This window comes from Canis aureus, chromosome 15 (assembly GCF_053574225.1).
Source record: "Canis aureus isolate CA01 chromosome 15, VMU_Caureus_v.1.0, whole genome shotgun sequence".
Classification (NCBI taxonomy): domain Eukaryota; kingdom Metazoa; phylum Chordata; class Mammalia; order Carnivora; family Canidae; genus Canis; species Canis aureus.
Window position 1 is genome coordinate 62,175,413 of NC_135625.1, and position 16,332 is coordinate 62,191,744.

At 56.0% G+C, this 16,332-nt stretch overlaps 1 protein-coding gene across 1 annotated transcript; it reads right to left on the reverse strand.

The window, feature by feature from the left end:
- Nucleotides 1-71: 71 nt before the first annotated feature.
- Nucleotides 72-16,319, reverse strand: EPHA1 (EPH receptor A1). The gene is made up of 18 exons (XM_077850248.1): nucleotides 16,180-16,319; nucleotides 15,136-15,203; nucleotides 9,959-10,240; nucleotides 8,114-8,513; nucleotides 7,714-7,869; nucleotides 6,908-7,252; nucleotides 6,639-6,766; nucleotides 6,250-6,400; nucleotides 5,726-5,822; nucleotides 5,446-5,504; nucleotides 4,506-4,631; nucleotides 3,476-3,661; nucleotides 3,252-3,313; nucleotides 2,926-3,132; nucleotides 2,573-2,722; nucleotides 2,090-2,283; nucleotides 541-696; nucleotides 72-436 (listed from the first exon to the last, which is right to left on the reverse strand). Exons 1-18 carry the CDS (start codon nucleotides 16,259-16,261, stop codon nucleotides 358-360), a joined length of 2,928 nt encoding a protein of 975 aa, XP_077706374.1. The 5' UTR covers nucleotides 16,262-16,319; the 3' UTR covers nucleotides 72-357.
- Between the last annotated feature and the right edge of the window lie 13 nt (nucleotides 16,320-16,332).

A 16,332-nucleotide genomic window follows, 5' to 3' on the forward strand; every position in this document is an offset into this window, starting at 1 on the left:
AGTCAACTCTTTTGTGCATATGGCCCTCATGGGTGGGGTAGAGGAAGTACAGGGAATACAAGAGCCAGGGGTAAAGGGGAAAACTCAGTTCCTGTTTATTTACAAAAATATATGTATGTATATGTATATATATTAAACCCTTCCCCAGGTCCCCCCCACGATTACATTTTCACTTCCACCCCTACCTCCCTTTTTAAAACAAAGGCTCCCGGGCCCAGAGGTGAGTTCCTCAGGGAAGGGTGGGCAGGAGCAGCACCAAAGGCCTACATAAGTAGGCTGAGGGGAGGGCCATGGGGAGTGACCATGGCCCCCGTCTTTGCCCCTTTGCCCCCACGACAGGGTGGGTGGGGGAGGGGCTCAGTCCTTGAATCCCTGAATACTGCAAAGAATGCGCTTCTGGTGTCCTGGCAGCGTGATCCCCATCTGGGCCAGGTCCCTGTGGGCAACGAAAGGGGATTGTTGAGTGTGGGCCTAACCCCCCCGCAGTTCTCCGTGCCCAGCACCCCCCCTCCCCCTCCCCCCCCCCCCCCAGGTCCTCACTCGGCCGTCAGCTCAAGCACACACTCCATGGTGTCCAGCCCCGCTGAGCGGAAGTGCAGAATGTAGCGTTTCATGCGTATGGACTCCAGCCACTCGGGGACGCTTCGATAGGGGATCCCGTCGGAGCCACTGAGGCTGGGCAGGCGAAGCGTCACCCTGCGGGACACCGGGTACCCCAGTCACATGGGAGGGAGATGCGGGGGCTGTCCTCTGCCTTCCAGCTCCAGCTTCCCTGACATTGGGGCTCAGCCTCTGAGCATCTGCGGCCGGCATTCAAGTTGGGTGTCTGAGCACAGAGATTATCTGGACTTTGTGGATTAGCCTGGCCATTGTCTGTGAACTCATTTCCTGGCCTGATTCCTGGCATGTTCACAGCAATGGGCGGGCTGACAGTCCTGCTGCTTTGAAAGACCCAGGGGGGTGGCAGCCCTGCCACACACAAGCGTGTGACCGGCCCACCTCCCACTGGAGTGGCCAGTTCCGGCTGACTGACTGGGGACTGACTCCCAAGTGTCAACTCTCCCAGCCCAAAGGAAAGATGCAGGAGGCAGGGGAGCTGAGGCCTCGGAAGCCGGGCATGGCCCTGCCCTTGTCTGGGTGGCCCCTGTGAATTCTGGGAGCCGCCACCGCTTGCCCCCTCCAAGCCCGGCTGTTATTATTGCCCTCCGACACCCACGAGACAATGAGTGTTCCTGTGCTCAAGCCAGCCAGAGCCAAAACCATTAGCAAAGTAAATCTGCTGGGGGAAAAATTTTCAACATTCCAGAAAGATTAGCACATGCAGTCTCCAGTATACGAGGGAGTCCTGCTCCAAAAGATAGTTGCAAAAGTTGGAACTTGGAGCACATTTTCTCCCAGAAACAAGGTTATATATGGTGGTTTGATACAGAGGCCAGCATGCCAGGGCTGGTTTACTGGATTGAGCATTCAAAGTCCAGCCATGCCCACCCCGCTCCCCCTCCTCAGCCCTGCCACCAGTTCATTCTCCACACTCTGGCAATGTTTTTGGCAAAACACGATTCTGAGTGAGTCCCTCCAATTTCAAAATCGGTCGATAGTGCTCCATGCTCAGGATAAAGTCCAAACTTCTCAGCAGAGCTGGTCCTCCACCTGTCCAGCTTCACCTCTGGCCACTGTCCCTAAACAACACTGCTGCCATCCCGCACTAAGCCCGCCCTCAGCGCCCTAACCCATGCCTGCCGTGTGCTCTGGGAGACCCCACAAGGCTGCCCCTCCCAGTAATGACATGCCTCCCACTGGCACCTGCTGGTTGCTCTGTCTTCCCCACCCTAGTGACCGAGCTCCCCGGAGGAGATACCAGGTCGTAAGCACTACCTATCGCTTCCCATCCTCTGTGTGCTCGCTTCCTGTCCTCCACCGGACAAGGACGGGATGGTGTGTCCTCCCTCAGGGTAGACTGTCCCGCAAGGGCTCAGACTCCTCCTGCCTCAGCAGTACTCTGTGCTCTGTCCAGAGCTCATTAATGCAGCTGAACGCTCCTCTCCCACACCTGCCCTCCGAAACCCTGTGCCCTCTCCAGTGTGGTTACCTGGGATCAAAGTTAGCAATGGTCCGCAGTGAGTGGGGGTTGGCAAGCAACTGGTCCAGATGTGCCTTCAGCTGGTGGAAGGAGGGCCGACGGGCCCGGTCATAGGCCCAGCAGTTCTTCATGAGTTCATAGAGAGGGGCAGGGCAGTCCACGGGAGGCGGCAGCCGGTACCCATCCTCAATGCTCTTCATTACCTGCCGTGGGCGGGGTGGGGGGGTGGTGGAGCAGCCTTGAGGTTGGAGGGTCACCTTCCCTGGGAGCCCCTGAGAAATCTCCGTTCACACAAGATCACTGCAATAGAGCCTCTACTCACCCCTGAGAGTAATGACGAGAACAGGGAATGAGGCAAAGGGGACAGGAACAAGAGTGCAGAAAAACTGGGTCAGGAAGAAGGAATAGGATATTTGCAGGCAAGAGCCATGGGAGGCTTTTGGGAGGAGCCGAGGAGTGAGGGGTGACATGGGAAGAGGACCCCAGGCTTACCTCCTGATTGCTCATCTCCCCATAGGGCTTGTCTCCAAAACTCAGCACCTCCCACATCACAATCCCAAAGCTCCACACATCGCTGGCTGTGGTGAAGGTGCGGTGGGCAATGGCTTCAGGGGCTGTCCAACGGATGGGGATCTTTCCCCCCTAACAGGGCACGTAGAACAGAAAGGTGATGTGTTTCAGGGCATTGGGGGGAGGGGGGCGGCGCACACAACAAAACACCTGTGCAAAGGCATGACTATCGTGTCCACAAGAGCATGTGTCCTGTACTTGTGCATGTGTGACTACATGTACGACACATAATCGTGTGTATGTGCGCGTGCACGTAATGACGACACGGCTCTAACCTGGGTTTCATAGGTGCCATCGAAGTTGTCCAGGAGGCGGGTCAGGCCGAAGTCAGACACCTTGCAGCACAGGTTCTGACTCACTAAGATGTTCCTGGCCGCGAGGTCCCGGTGGACGTAATTGTGGTCACTGAGGTAGTTCATGCCAGATGCAATGCCCTGCAGCATGGCCACCAGCTGCCCAGGGACCAGCTGGTCCTCCCGCTCCTGCAGCAGGGTGAGAGGGCAAGTCAGGGAATGGGCGGGGTCTCCTTCCCAAACCAGGAGCCAAACCCCGGGGTCCATGGGTGCATTCCCCTTCCCAGCTGGCTCTCCGCCCTCCTCACCCTCAGGAAGGCATCCAGGGCTCCATTCTCCATAAACTCCGTGATGATCATGATGGGCTTTCCTGAGACACAAAGCACATGTCAGCACGGCAGCCTGTATCCCATCGCCACCCAGAACCAGACTTCCTGCCCCCGGCAGCATATTTCCCCTTCTCTCCCGGGGGTCTGACACCCTCCTCTCCTCCTCTTTCTCTCCCCATGCTCTCGGGGACCGCTGCTCGTACGCTTTGTGACAACGCCTTCCAGGTGCAAAATGTGCGGGTGGTTGAACTGGCCCATGATAGTTGCCTCTCGAAGGAAGTTCCACCACTGGCCGTCTGGAGACGTGTCTTTCAAGGTCTTAATGGCCACAGTCTTACAGTCCTGGCTAGGGATTTTCAGGGTCCCTCGATAGACTTCTCCAAACTCTCCTGGGTGGAAAGAAAACAGGCCATGGCCGGATGCCCCGGCAGGCTCCCCTAGGGGGACGGGCAGCAGTATCCTCCAGTCTCCTGGTTCTTTTCTTCTCTGGATCAGAAAAGTGGCTTGACCTTTCCGGGAAAGGGGCTCTCGTGCTGCGCTTCCTGGGGAAGGAGACGGGAGTCTGGAAGAGGAGTGCAGCTCTGCAACCTATTCAATACTGTCCCCCCAGGTGGGTACAGCTCCTGGCTAAGGGGAGGGGCTCAGTAAACGCCCGGTGAGCGTGGCTGTGCGGGGGCCCTGGGCTGTGTTCAGCAAGGACAGGCTGGTCCAGGGCCAGTGCTCCAGTGACGGGGGAGGCTAAGCACTGCCTCGTCTCTTCCGCGAGCTCCTCCGGTCACAGCTCAGCTGGCTCGGCTGCACAACTGCCAATGACACTGCCAAGCTTTGTTCTCTGCTCAGATCCATTTCCTCCGGTGACCCAAGGGATCAGGGCAGCCCAAGGACACTGGGCCCGGGTTGGGGGGGAATGCGGGGTAAGGGAGGCTTTGAATCTCTCCCACATTTCGCAGCCGTCTGAGAATAGCCTGAGCCTGGGCACAGCGACCCTTCTGTTGACAAACATGACATGTTTGGGCTGTTAATCAGAAACTCCATAACCACAGAAGCAGATTGTGTAGGAAGCAGGGGCTGCTCTAGGACACCCGATAAGGGGGTTACAACTTGACCACAGCGATTCAAGCAGGATACAGGGTAGAGCAGAGAGGGAACTCGTCTAGGAGCCCTTGGGGCAGCCGAGAGACCAGCTGGCGAGCAGCTCCGTCCTGCCACGCAGAGGGGACCCGCAGGGCTCACCTTCCCCTATGACAGTGTCCACAATCAGCCAGCCTGGATCAAGCTCCTGGGTGAAGTCCAGGGCTCCCTGGGCAGGGTCCTCATACGCTTGGAGGTCCACATAAGGCTTCAGCCACAGCTTGTCCTCTGCGGGGAGAACAGGGAGGGCTCGGCCACAGGAGCCCCAGCGTGAGGGCTCGGGAGGATTTTTTGGTGGTGGTGAGGGGAGCTGGGGCCAACAGCACTCCCCAGACTTTTCATTGTTCTGCTCTCTTAGGAGTCCCATTTTGGCTAAAGTGGGAGAAAAACCTTCCTCTGTCTATGTGCAAAGCTTCGCGTCCCTGCCCCCAGAGGCCCAGAGCTGCGGGCCAGAACCCAGGCCTGAAAGCTGTTCACGGCCTCCGGTTACCCAATCGTCCCACGGCTCACTGACCACACTTCAGATTCCTCGCCCTTCTTCCTCACCCCTGCTAGCCATACTCCTCCGATCACTCACACCTCATGCACATTCCCAGACAAGCCTCACTCCCACCCTTTCACTTGGATGAACCACTGACTACCCCTTTCGTGGGACACCTAATGAGGTGACCCGCAGGAAGCCCACATGCCCTGGAGGACTTCTAGGGGCCTGCCAGCAATCGCTTCCTCGCTGAGACTCAGCCCACAGACCTGGCCAGCCAGGACGGGGGAGGCCGCCCCGGGCCCAGGTGTCGGAACAGAGGCAGCAAGAGCTAACAGGTAATTGCACAGAGCCTCTGGGGGGCTATCGTTACAAAGTTAATTAACCAGAGTTAATTAGGTGGCAAAACAGTAAAGCCCTAGAGACAACAGCCCCAACCCGTGCTCCCAGAGTTGGCCTGGCAAATGTGGCTTCTCTGGTTCCATCTCCGTGGCACGTCCCAATACCGCTGCCCCCACCCTGCTCCACCACCACATATACGCACAGGTGCCCTGGGCTCACCTCGGTTCACTTCGGCGACACGGTCACGTTGCCTCTGCGGGTGTCTCCGCTGCGCTTTCCTGTGGGGGGGGGGGGGCAGCTTCTTCAGAGTCCTAGGACTGGCCCAGGGCCCTCCGGCTGGGCTATTCCCACAAACGACAGGGTGGGGGTGTAGGATGGCGTGGGGGGTACGCTGGAGCTTTCGTCCTAAGGGCTGGGAGGGTTGCTGGGGCTGCGTTCTGGGATTTCTGGCCAGGCAAAGGGACCCCGGGTGGTGGCCGCGGAGGGGCAGCAGCAGCACCTTGATCGGAAGAAGAGCATCCCCATCAGCAGAGCGACACCCAGCAGCAGCCCGAAGATGATGGCCACAATCTCTCCTCCGGTCAGGCCCCTGGAAACTGTGGCACGTGGCGTGAGGAAGGCTGGAGGGCTCAGAGGCCACAGCAATGATGGTGGCTAACGGGGCATGCCCGGGGGCAGAGCCCTCAGTGGGCCACAGGGGGGTCCCCTACCCAAGGAGATGGGGGTGTGTGAGACAGAGCCTCACACTGGGACCACTAGCTTGGGGCTGCCCACTGACGAGCACGACCCCGAGGGCTTGGGAGAGTGCACAGGACACTGGAAGGCCGCATCCAGGGTCGGGGTATCTGAGGAGATTACGATGCGGCAGGGGCTTCGTGTGGGTCTGTGGGGGGCTCTCCGCACCCCAGGCAGCCTCTAAGTGTGCGTCTGTGCGTGTGCATATGGGAAGAAGCCAGGGTCTGAGAAGCCTCAGTGGGGTGACAGGTGCATGGGTGTGGGGTAGAACACGGGATAACCCCTCACCTGGTGGGCTTGTCCGAAACTCATGGTCAGGGGAGAACGGGCCAGGACCTAGAGGGGTTAACATTCGAACCCTGACAATGTACGTGGTGTCTGGCTGCAGCTCAGTCAGCAAGACCCTGGGTTCCAGAACCATCTGATGCCGTTCTTCGTCCTGTGGATGAGAGCTAACGTCAGCTGGCCTGTGCCGAGCCCAACCGGGCGGAGGCGATGGCCAGTCTTGGGATCCCATGGAGACGGGCGGGTAGCGGTCAGGGCAGGGCTCCCTGTAGGGTTTTGACCTGAGAAAGCCGCACAGCTCACTTTGGTCAGTTTTCCGTTCACCCCGTACCTGGGGATGCCGGGGTGTGCCCGGCGGGGACCCCAGACACGGTCCCGCAGCCCCGCCGCACCTGATTCAGCACGTGCAGCTCGTAGCTCAGGTTCGCCCCGGGGCTGCGCGGCCTGGATCCTGCCCAGGTCAGTTCCAGCTGCCGCGGCTCCTTCTTCACCAGCCTCAGGGACAGGCCTGACAGGGACTCTGGGAGCCGGGAGGGGTCCAGCGGGTTTGGAAAGAAAGAGGAAAGAGCTTCAACAGCGTTTCGATTGCTTCCCGCCCATCCGCTTGGCCCTGGAGTCCTCAGCCCTTCTGGTTTCTTCCAGGCCCATCCCGGCTGCTCACCTGCGTGGCCCATGCTGACGCTCAGGGAGGCGCTGGCGGGGGTGGAGGTGCCCAGCCCCGACACTCCGTTCTGGGCCTCCACGTTAAAGGTGTAGTTGGCGTAGGGTTCAAGGCCGTTGACGCGCACGGCTGGCGCCGTGAGCCCGCTGGCTCCTGGGGAAAAGCGCACACTTCCCCCGCAGGGCTGGCAGGGCCCCCCGTCCACCGCTGCTCCCCGGCACTGTGAACACCCCACGCTGTACCTCACATCCTGGCGCCCCCCCATATCCGCCGGGGGTTCCCAACGCAGCGAGAGCTGAGTCCCCAACACAGAGAAGCTCAGGTTTCGGGGAACTGAGGGGGGTCCTGTAAGGAGAAGAGCCGTCGGGAGGAGCCAGCTGCGCTCTCGCTCTGTCCAAGCTGCTGGCCCCTGCCTCCTCCCACCTCCGAAGGCCTTGCTGAGAGATTCCCACTGAGGGAAAAGGACCTTCACCTCATTTCTGCTTTCTTCTGGGGCAGGGGAGCCTAAAGTCTCTGCCCCCCCCCTTTTTTTTAAGATTTTATTTATTCATGAGACACAGAGAGAGAGAGAGGCAGAGACCCAGGCAGAGGGAGAAGCAGGCTCCCTGCAGGGAGCCCGATGCGGGACTCGATCCCAGGACCCTGGGATCATGACCTGAGCCAAAGGCAGATGCTCAGCCACTGAGCCATCCAGATGTCCTCTAAGCATCCGACACTTTAAAGGATGCCCACTATCAGAAAAGCTCTGGAGAATTCCAACCTTAACACGGGCTGGACAAAGTCCTGCCCCGCCACCCGGGACTCACGTGTGCAGGACACCTGGGGGCCCTCCCCAGGGGCTCGGAAATGGCCGCTGTGGCAGATGCAGAGGGTGGCCCCCTCGGACTCAGCTGCGCTGTGTCCTGGGCACTTGACACAATGGGGCGCATCTGCGTCCGCCCGGTAGGAGCCGCTGGGACAGGCTGGAGAGAGAATGCAGCGGAGCCATGGATGTCCAGCCTTTACAGGCAGGCTCATCCCCACTCCCCCTCCCTCCCCCAGTCCTTTGTACCAGAAACACAGGTGCCTCCCTGGGCGGGGGGAAGGGGGGCTCAGCCGCTCAGTCTAAACATCACTGAGATGGCGCAGAGGCATCCTTCCGTCCCCCAGCACCTGGAGGACCCCCCCCACCCCGCATGTCCCCACCGCCTCCTCCAGTCTCCTTACCCAGGCATCCTTCACCACCGCCTTCCTCGTAGCCGGGCTCACAGTGGCACCGTCCCACAGGCACCAGCCACTCCCCGTCGGGGCTGCAGTGCATGCGGGGCGCACCTGAGGGGCCGGGGCTGACCTGGGCGTGGGGCAAGCAGGTCCCTGCCACCCCCACCAGCCCGCCAGGTCCGGGCAGAGTGTTGGGGAATCGGGCCAAGCCCTGCACGACCTCAGGACAGCGCTGGTAAAAGACCCTTACGGACACCAGGGCCACACAGGCACCCGGGTTGTGGAAAGCGAGGTAGAGGCCTCGGCGGGTCAGGTGCCCCAAGGAGCAGCGCTCCACGTTCAGTTTCACAGCGCCAGACGCGAGGTCCCGGATGGTGAAGCTCTGGTCTGCAGCCACAGTAGTTACCTGGGAAGGGGCGGGGGGTGGAATGGCAAGTCATGCTTCATGCCCACGGAACAGAAAAAAATGATTGTTTGCTTGATACCTTAGAGTTCCTGCAACCATAAACCAAGGGCTTATTACGTGTGAGCTACTGAGCTAAGCGTCCTGTGCATGTTACGCTGTTTGGGTCCAGTGAGGTGGGACGGATGGCCAGCCCCACTTTACAGATAGAGAAACTAAGGCTAGGAGTAGGACAGGTTCAAGACCTTGTACGACGTGGTGCGGCTGGAATCCGGGCAGTGAGACGCTACAGCCCATATAATTTCCACTATTCGAAGGTGTTCCCAACCTCTGTGCCAGTGAGGTGATCAGTTATAAAGTGCGTCATGGTTAATTTATTACTAATAACAAACTTTACAACGTCTTCTCTTCGGAAAAAAAAAAAAAAAAAAAAAGATGAGAGCACATCCTATAAATAACATGCTCCTTACACCTCTGCATTCCGGTACGGTTCCTTGAGTCGGAAAGAAACGGATGGCATTAGAGAGAGAGCCCGTAGCCTGCAGAGAACGGTCTCCCTGCGCACCTCCGGGTGGACCCCTGGGGTGTGTCGCACACCAGCACCCTGCAGGCTGATAGGGAAAGTCCAAATACCTCTTCTCAGCCTCCCCCAGGGGAGGCTGTTATGTTAGTGGAGGCAAAGCCTCCGACCCAGGTGAAGGCTGGCACCGTTATCAACGCTACTGTAAGACCAGGTAAGCAGCCTCGGAGGGGTTCAGTGGAGCCTGAAGGCGGGACACAGTAGGAAAGACATGGTGGTTCCTGCTTATCCGTGGCTGGGCTTTCAGGGTGGCAGGTGTTACCCGGTGCCATCAGCCACAGGTGCAAGCAGGTGATCCTCCGTCTGATCTTGCATCAGCAGGTCAATAGCAGCCCGACGGGGCAACGTCGGGATTCAACGCCTGGCCATGGGCCTCCGCTCATCTCCTCCCAAGGCATCACATCGTCTCACGGTACCCCCAGGAGGGTGACTACAGAGCAATGACATAGTTCGAGAGGGAGAGAGGCTACTCTGATGACTTATTGCAGCATCCTGTCATGACTGTTCTAGTTCATTACTAGTTACTCCCCTCGTACGGCGCCTGGTTTACACATGAGCGCTCAGCATGGGGATGGATGTGCAGGAAAGAACGTGGCACATCTGGGGTTCAGTACTGCCCAGGCATCCGGGGGGTCCTGGGAGGTGGGCCGCAGCCGCGGGGGATGCTGCTCTACTCAACTCCACCTCTTCTGATGTCTAGGCCCACATTCTCATCCTTAGTTGACACCTACACCTCTTTCTGTTTATGCCACTTTGTCTTTCTCCTTAGCTGAGCGGGGTCCTGGGAAAGAGTGAGGCGGGAACCAGTGTTAGGACCAAAATGGCACTGGAGGAGTGGGGGTGGGGGTGCGGGTGGGGGTAGAAGCACCTTTTGGAACAAGGGCCGTCGGAGCTGGATGCCCACGTCCTGGTCACTCTCCATGTACAGGAGGTTGAAGGTCTCCTTGCAGCCCAGAGGCCCGGCTCCGCCGGGGAAACTCTTACAGTCCCTCACGGTGAACTGCAGCTCCACGTGGACCCGAGAAGCTTCCTCCCCGCGGTAGATCCAGTTGGAGCGCAGCCAGTGGTCAGTGTCCCCGCCTGCTTGCACTGGGCAGTCCTGGTACATGTAAAGGGGCGTCCCGTTCAGGATCTGCTGCACCTCACTCCACTGTGAGAGGAGAATCGAGTCAGGCTCCAAGTCACCACCTGCCCCCCAGACTCTGGTTCGCTTAGACCTCCCCGGGTTCGCGCTACTTGTCCTGCTGTCTTCCCACCATGGGCCTGAGGACAGTAAGTTAAGTGCTTAGGGTCAGGAGTTATTTGGATACAGGATGGGCATGACAACAGCGACGCCTTCAATGAGCCCACTCCAACTTTGGAAGCACGAGCACCAATTTTTCCCCGTCTCGTCAGCAGAGTCGTGGCAAAGACAGACTTTGATGGCAAAACGCTCACTCACGAAACCTGTCTGGCTCCTTGTTCAGAGAAGAGGATAGTACATTTATATCAAGGCCCCTAAGCTCGGGGGGCAAGAACAAGCATAGAACCCTTCTGTATGGAGGGAACTCATTCCTTCTAATAACCCTCTAGTTATGGTCACTATCAAAATCAACAGTGGACGGGGTTGGGTGGACTCCCAGACACCATGCAGTCCATGCCCCTTACCTGTTTTTACATTAAAATAATTGTTAGGGGATCCCTGGGTGGCTCCGTGGTTTGGCGCCTGCCTTTGGCCCAGGGTGCGATCCTGGAGTCCCGGGATCGAGTCCCGCATCGGGCTCCCTGCATGGAGCCTGCTTCTCCCTCTGCCTGTGTCTCTGCCTGCCTCTCTCTCTCTGTGTCTATCATAAATAAATAAATCTTTAAAAAATAATAATAATAAAATAAAATAATTTTTAGACTTATTCATAATAATGGCTAGCCTAATGCGGCAGTCACTGTTGCAAGCACTTCCCATGAGGAAACTGAGTCACAGCGCAAGGTTCAATGACTTGCCTTATGCACTCAGTTATTAGGAGGCAAAGCTGGGACACACACCCAGGCACCCTAGGCTCTAGAGTTTAAGCTTTTTTTTTTTTTAAGATTTTATTTATTCATCAGAGTCACAGAAAAAGTCAGAGACCTAGGCAGAGGGAGAAGCAGGCTCCCTATTGGGAGTCCAACGTAGCACTCAATCCCAGGACTCAGGGATCATAACCTCAGCCAAAGGCAGACGCTCAACCACTGAGCCACCCAGGCGCCCCTAGAGTTTAAGCTCTGGATCATTATGTCTCTCTGCGCTTATTATTAAAAGTCAAAGAATAAACATATATAACGTGAAGTGAAAGTCCTTTCACCCAACTGCCCCTTCACAGGGAGCCACTCTGAACAATTTGGAATAAAGCTCACCAGACCATTTTCAGCGCCCCTAGAGAAATGTTTGAATATTTTTCTGCGTATGTGTTTTTAACATATTTTTTTTTTTTGGACACAAGGCTATTTCGTAATCTACTTTTTGTTTTTAACAAACAAAAAAAGCCTTTGAGGGGCGCCTGGGTGGCTCAGCCCGTTAAGTGTCTGTCTTCAGCTCAGGTCACGAACCCAGGGTTGTGGGATGGAGTCCTAGATCGGGGCTCCCTACTCACCAGTGTCTGCTTCTCCCTCTCCCTCTGCTCATGCCCTCATTTGCTCTTTCTGTCTCTCTCAAATGCATAAATGAAAAAATCTTTAAAAATCTAAATCTAAAAAAACAAAACAAAACACCTTAAAAAGTCTTTGAAAGATGTTCACGAGAATATAAATAGATCTACCTAATTCTTTTTAGCAATCTATAACAGTATTCCACTGTATGGATGTACTGTGAATTATTTATTCATTCCCCTATTGTTGGGCATTTAGGTAGTTTCCAGTTCTACTGTTGTTTATTTATTTTTTATCTTTTTCTACTGTTGTTTAAAGTCTACATGCACAGATTTCTTTTTTTTTTTTTTTAATATTTTATTTATTTATTCATGAGAGACACAGAGAGAGAGAGAGAGGCAGGGACATAGGCAGAGGGAGAAGTAGGCTCCATGCAGGGAGCCTGACGTGGGACTTGATTCCGGGTCTCCAGGATCAGGCCCTGGGCTGAAGGCGGCGCTAAACCGCTGAGCTACCCGGGCTGCCCTACATGTACAGATTTCTAAAAGATTTCTGTAGAACTGCTATATCAAAGGGTAAATACTATAAATTTTATAAGAAGATAGTGTCAGATTGGCCTCCAAAAAGGATTTATCAATTTACGGTTTCACCAACAATGCATGAGGCCTCATTTTTTGAAAACCTGGATATTAACGATCTCTTTACTTTTGGCCTATCTTATGGACAAAATACAGCTTCTTGCCATTTTAATTAACATTTTTTATTTTGAGAAGGAGGTTGTGTGTTTCTATTTTGTTCACTGGCTATTTCTATTTTTATGTAATTACGTTTGTAAACTTTGCCTGATATTCTGTTCTTATCTTTGGAATATTCATTTCGATGAGATTTTTTTTTTTTTTTTTTTTACATTATAGGTGTTCATCATTTACTTGAAATATGTTTCAAATGTTTTCTTCCCATCATGCCACTTAATTTGCTAATGATGTCTTTGATGTTGGTACTTTTAAAAATCTCACATCATAACATCTATCTTCTCTCCCTCTATGAATTCTGGGTTGTGTATTTCACTTGGGAAGCTCTCCCATCCCAAACTCATAAAGATCTATATTCTCTCCTAACATTTTTGTAGGTTTGGCTTTTAGGTTCAGATTTTAATCTCCCTAGAATTTATTTATTTATTTTTTGTCTATAGCATGAAGTGGAGATGTAACTTTACATCCTTCTTACTCGTTGTCTTCTTCTTTCTCAAATTATGGACATCCAGCTGTCAATCTACTGTCCAGTCTATATTTTGCACATTGATTTGCCATTCCAGTGTTAATCTCATACCAAAACCTCATTCATGTGGGTTTTCTATTCTGTTCCATTGACCTGGGTATTCTTGTGCAATGCCAGGTTTTAATTACAGTTGAGTACAGATATTGTCCGTTCTGATAATCTGGTAGGGCAAGTGTTCCATTTCATTCTTTCTCAAAAAAAAAAAAAAAAAAAAAACTTCTCAGACATTCTTACATATTCTTTCTGCCAGATAAATATAAGAAAGGAGCTCTCAAATTCTATAAAATACCCCCTTGATATTTTGGTTGCAACTCCCTTAGCTTATAGAGAAGTCTGAGGTCTTTAGAATGTTTCCTTTTCCAAGGGCTTTCATTGCTACTCTCAGATCTGGGAAAAGGCAAGAGAAAGAACGATTAACTAAGGATTGGGGTGGGGATCCCTGGGTGGCTCAGCAGTCAGCCCAGGGCATAATCCTGGAGTCCCCGGATTGAGTCCCACATCAGGCTCCCTGAATGGAGCCTGCTTCTCCCTCTGCCTCTCTCTCTCTCTCTCTGTGTCTCATGAATAAATAAATAAAATCTAAAAAAACAAAAACTAAGGATTGGGTGGCATGGGGCAATAACACCTGAGGTACATATTTTCGCTTTATGTTAGGGAGTTCAAAGATTGGGCAAGGGTTGTCCAGGCCATGAAGGCACCCAGGGCCTGTTCTTAAGAGGAAGCTATGATGGGGAAGCCAAGTGGAAGGCATGGGGTGGAGGTCAGGTGGAAAGGTAGTAGGTGGATAATGTGCAGCTCATTAGCTAGATTGCCGTGGCTGCAGCTGGAGCCAGGAGCAGATGTTCCCAGCTGTAACTTGCCTCTCCCAGTTCCCGCAGTGACAGATGGGAGAACCAGCTGCCCAGGATCAGCAGCAAGAATCCTTTCACTTACCACTCCGGCTGCTGGCTGCTACATGGGTGCATTCTGGGGAGTCTGAATCTGAGTGTGTTTGTGTGTGTTGAAAAGATAAGGAGGGGACAAGATAGACATGGGGAGCATGTAACTGCTGCTGTCTTCTTGCCTCCAGCTGCAAAGCTGCGAAAGGGGCCTTGCTTCCACTCGGGCCCAATTAGGGAAGTTATTTGGGTCGGGGTGGCTGGGGTACACCGGGGGTGGAGGCCTGTGGGAGCCAGCGAATGGACCTGCGGCCCTCGCTGTGGAGTGATTAGCTGCTTTACGAGACGGGGTGCCTATTACGGCTGGCCTAACCCAGGATTTTCCAAGCAGCCCCTCCTGTAGGATACAGTATGGTTTAGTCTATTAATTCTAATTATAGGCCACTCTGTGGGAGAACTTAGAGCCAGGACCCTAGGACCCAGAGGGAAAGAAAGCAAGTGACCCCGATCCCAGAAATAGAGATTGCAATTCCCACTGGACTAGGAAGGGGAAAGGGGTCCAGGACCAGGGGGGAAAGGAGGGCCTGAGGCCAGCCTCTCACGGTTCTGTGGCCGGCTCTGCTGAGTGGCGGAAAGGTGCTCTCCGGGACTCACAGGCGCCTACCTCTGCTCACTAGGTCTTAAGAACACCCAGGGTGGGAAGGGACTCGGAGCAGGTTCAGACAGCTGGACCGTACCGTGTGCCTGGGCTGGGGAGGATGGAGAAGGTGCCAGGGGCTCAGGGACCTCTAGTTGGGGAGGCAAACACCCTTCGAAGGGTTTGATGAAAACGTTGGCTCTCGTCTCCATGTGCGTATACACAACTTACATTACACTTTTATGGGGCTCCCTGACCCTCTGAAGCCTATCTGTGCAACTCTATTGGGACAGAGGGACCTCAGTGTGAGGACACATCTGGTGTTTTGGTTCTCAGCCCTCAACCACCCCAAGGATGGTTCATCCTCTCCCTGGAGGATGTGGGTTCATCTCCCCCCAAGTCCTCCTAAGTATTCAGCCCTCTTTCACAGGGGCAGGGAGGGAAGGAGCCAGGCATTGAGGCGTTCTTCATGGGGTGAAGCCTGACCCCCCCACATTGTCCCATTCTGGAGGCTCTGACTCACCTCCCCTCCCCCTCCCCGAGGAGGAGACACTTCCAGTTTTTCCAGCTCTTTTCTCGGTTCCTCCACCCACCTCTCCGCCCATTTCCCACTGGCCTGCAGCTTTGAGCCTTCCCTCCCCTGACACTTACCCCATCCTCCGGGGGATCCAGCAGCCAGCCCAGCTCGCCCTGTGCTGTGCTCGTGTCCATCAGAGTGACTGCACGAGGGAGAAGAGGGGCCTGTCACCTCTGGGGGAAGAGGCCCCACACGTGTGACCCACATTCCTCCCCGTGGGCCCCCAGCCCCAAGCCTCCCACATCCTGTTCCTAACAGCTGTGACTTCCCGAGCTTTAGCCCAGGAAGGAGGAGTGAAGAGCTCTGGGGATTAGTCTGTCTTCCTCCAGAGTGTGAAAGGAGGACGGCAGCGCCGGGCAAGGGTTGGAGGGCTGGATCTTTGACCAAAGTCAAGGCAGGAAGTGTTGGGCAGAGCAGCCCCACACAGGACTCGCACCCTCTCACTCGGCAGGGGCTGGTCAGCCTGGGGCATCCAGGCACCGGCCAAATGCGAAGGGTGAATGGGCAAGAGAGGACCTCAGCCCCTGGGGGTCATAAGCGGGTAGGGTGTGGGCAGGGGACCCTAGACGGGTGGGTGCGGAGGTTCCCTTCTACTGCCAAAGGGCCTGCTCAGCCTGTGGCTGGGGGTGTGCAGTGAGGGTACAGGGCACAGCTCTGGGTCTTGGGAAGTAGGGCCCCGGAAGGGTGTGCAAGCCTTCACAGGCAAGGCTTGACCTGTACATCTGGGAGCTCCTGCACCCGAGTTCTGATCCATCCCCCAGCGGCAGGTCCCTCTGTCCTCGGGCCCAGGATGGCTTAAGGCCTCTTCGCACCGCTGCCCTCTGGGTTGGGCCCGGGAGGCCGAGCCTGGCTGGGAATGAGGGATCCCCACGATGCTGGGGTGGGGGTCTGGGCGCTGCCTCCTCGCAGCGGTCAGGGGCTCCCTCCCCCCCCCCCCCAGGTGCAAACTGTTACGGGGCGCCTGAGCCGGGAGAGCAGGGTCTGGGGGTCGAAGACCAGAGGCTGGCCGGGCCAGGCGGTCGCCGGGCGGCGGGGCGCACCGGGGCGCTGGCGAGGGCGCGGGGAGGCCGGGGACCGGGGCCGGGGGCGGGGGCGGGGGCGGGGGCGGGGGTCGGTACCTTCCTCGGCGCGCGCCCCCGGGGGCAGCGGGGCGCGGAGCAGCAGCAGCAGCCCGAGCCCCAGGGGCCAGCGCCGCTCCATGGCGCCGGCCGGGACCTGGGACCTCGGCCCCCGGCTGGGTCAGGTCGCGAGGGCTGCGCGAGCGGGGCGGG

Excerpts from the sequence above, each read along its gene's own strand:
- EPHA1 (XM_077850248.1), bottom strand. The coding sequence starts at position 16,261 with ATGGAGCGGCGCTGGCCCCTGGGGCTCGGGCTGCTGCTGCTGCTCCGC. Across the intron at positions 3,314-3,475 it reads GGAAGGCGTTGTCACAAAGC|GAAAGCCCATCATGATCATC; the intron begins GTACGAGCAGCG and ends TTTGTGTCTCAG. Across the intron at positions 437-540 it reads GTGCTTGAGCTGACGGCCGA|GGACCTGGCCCAGATGGGGA; the intron begins GTGAGGACCTGG and ends CGTTGCCCACAG.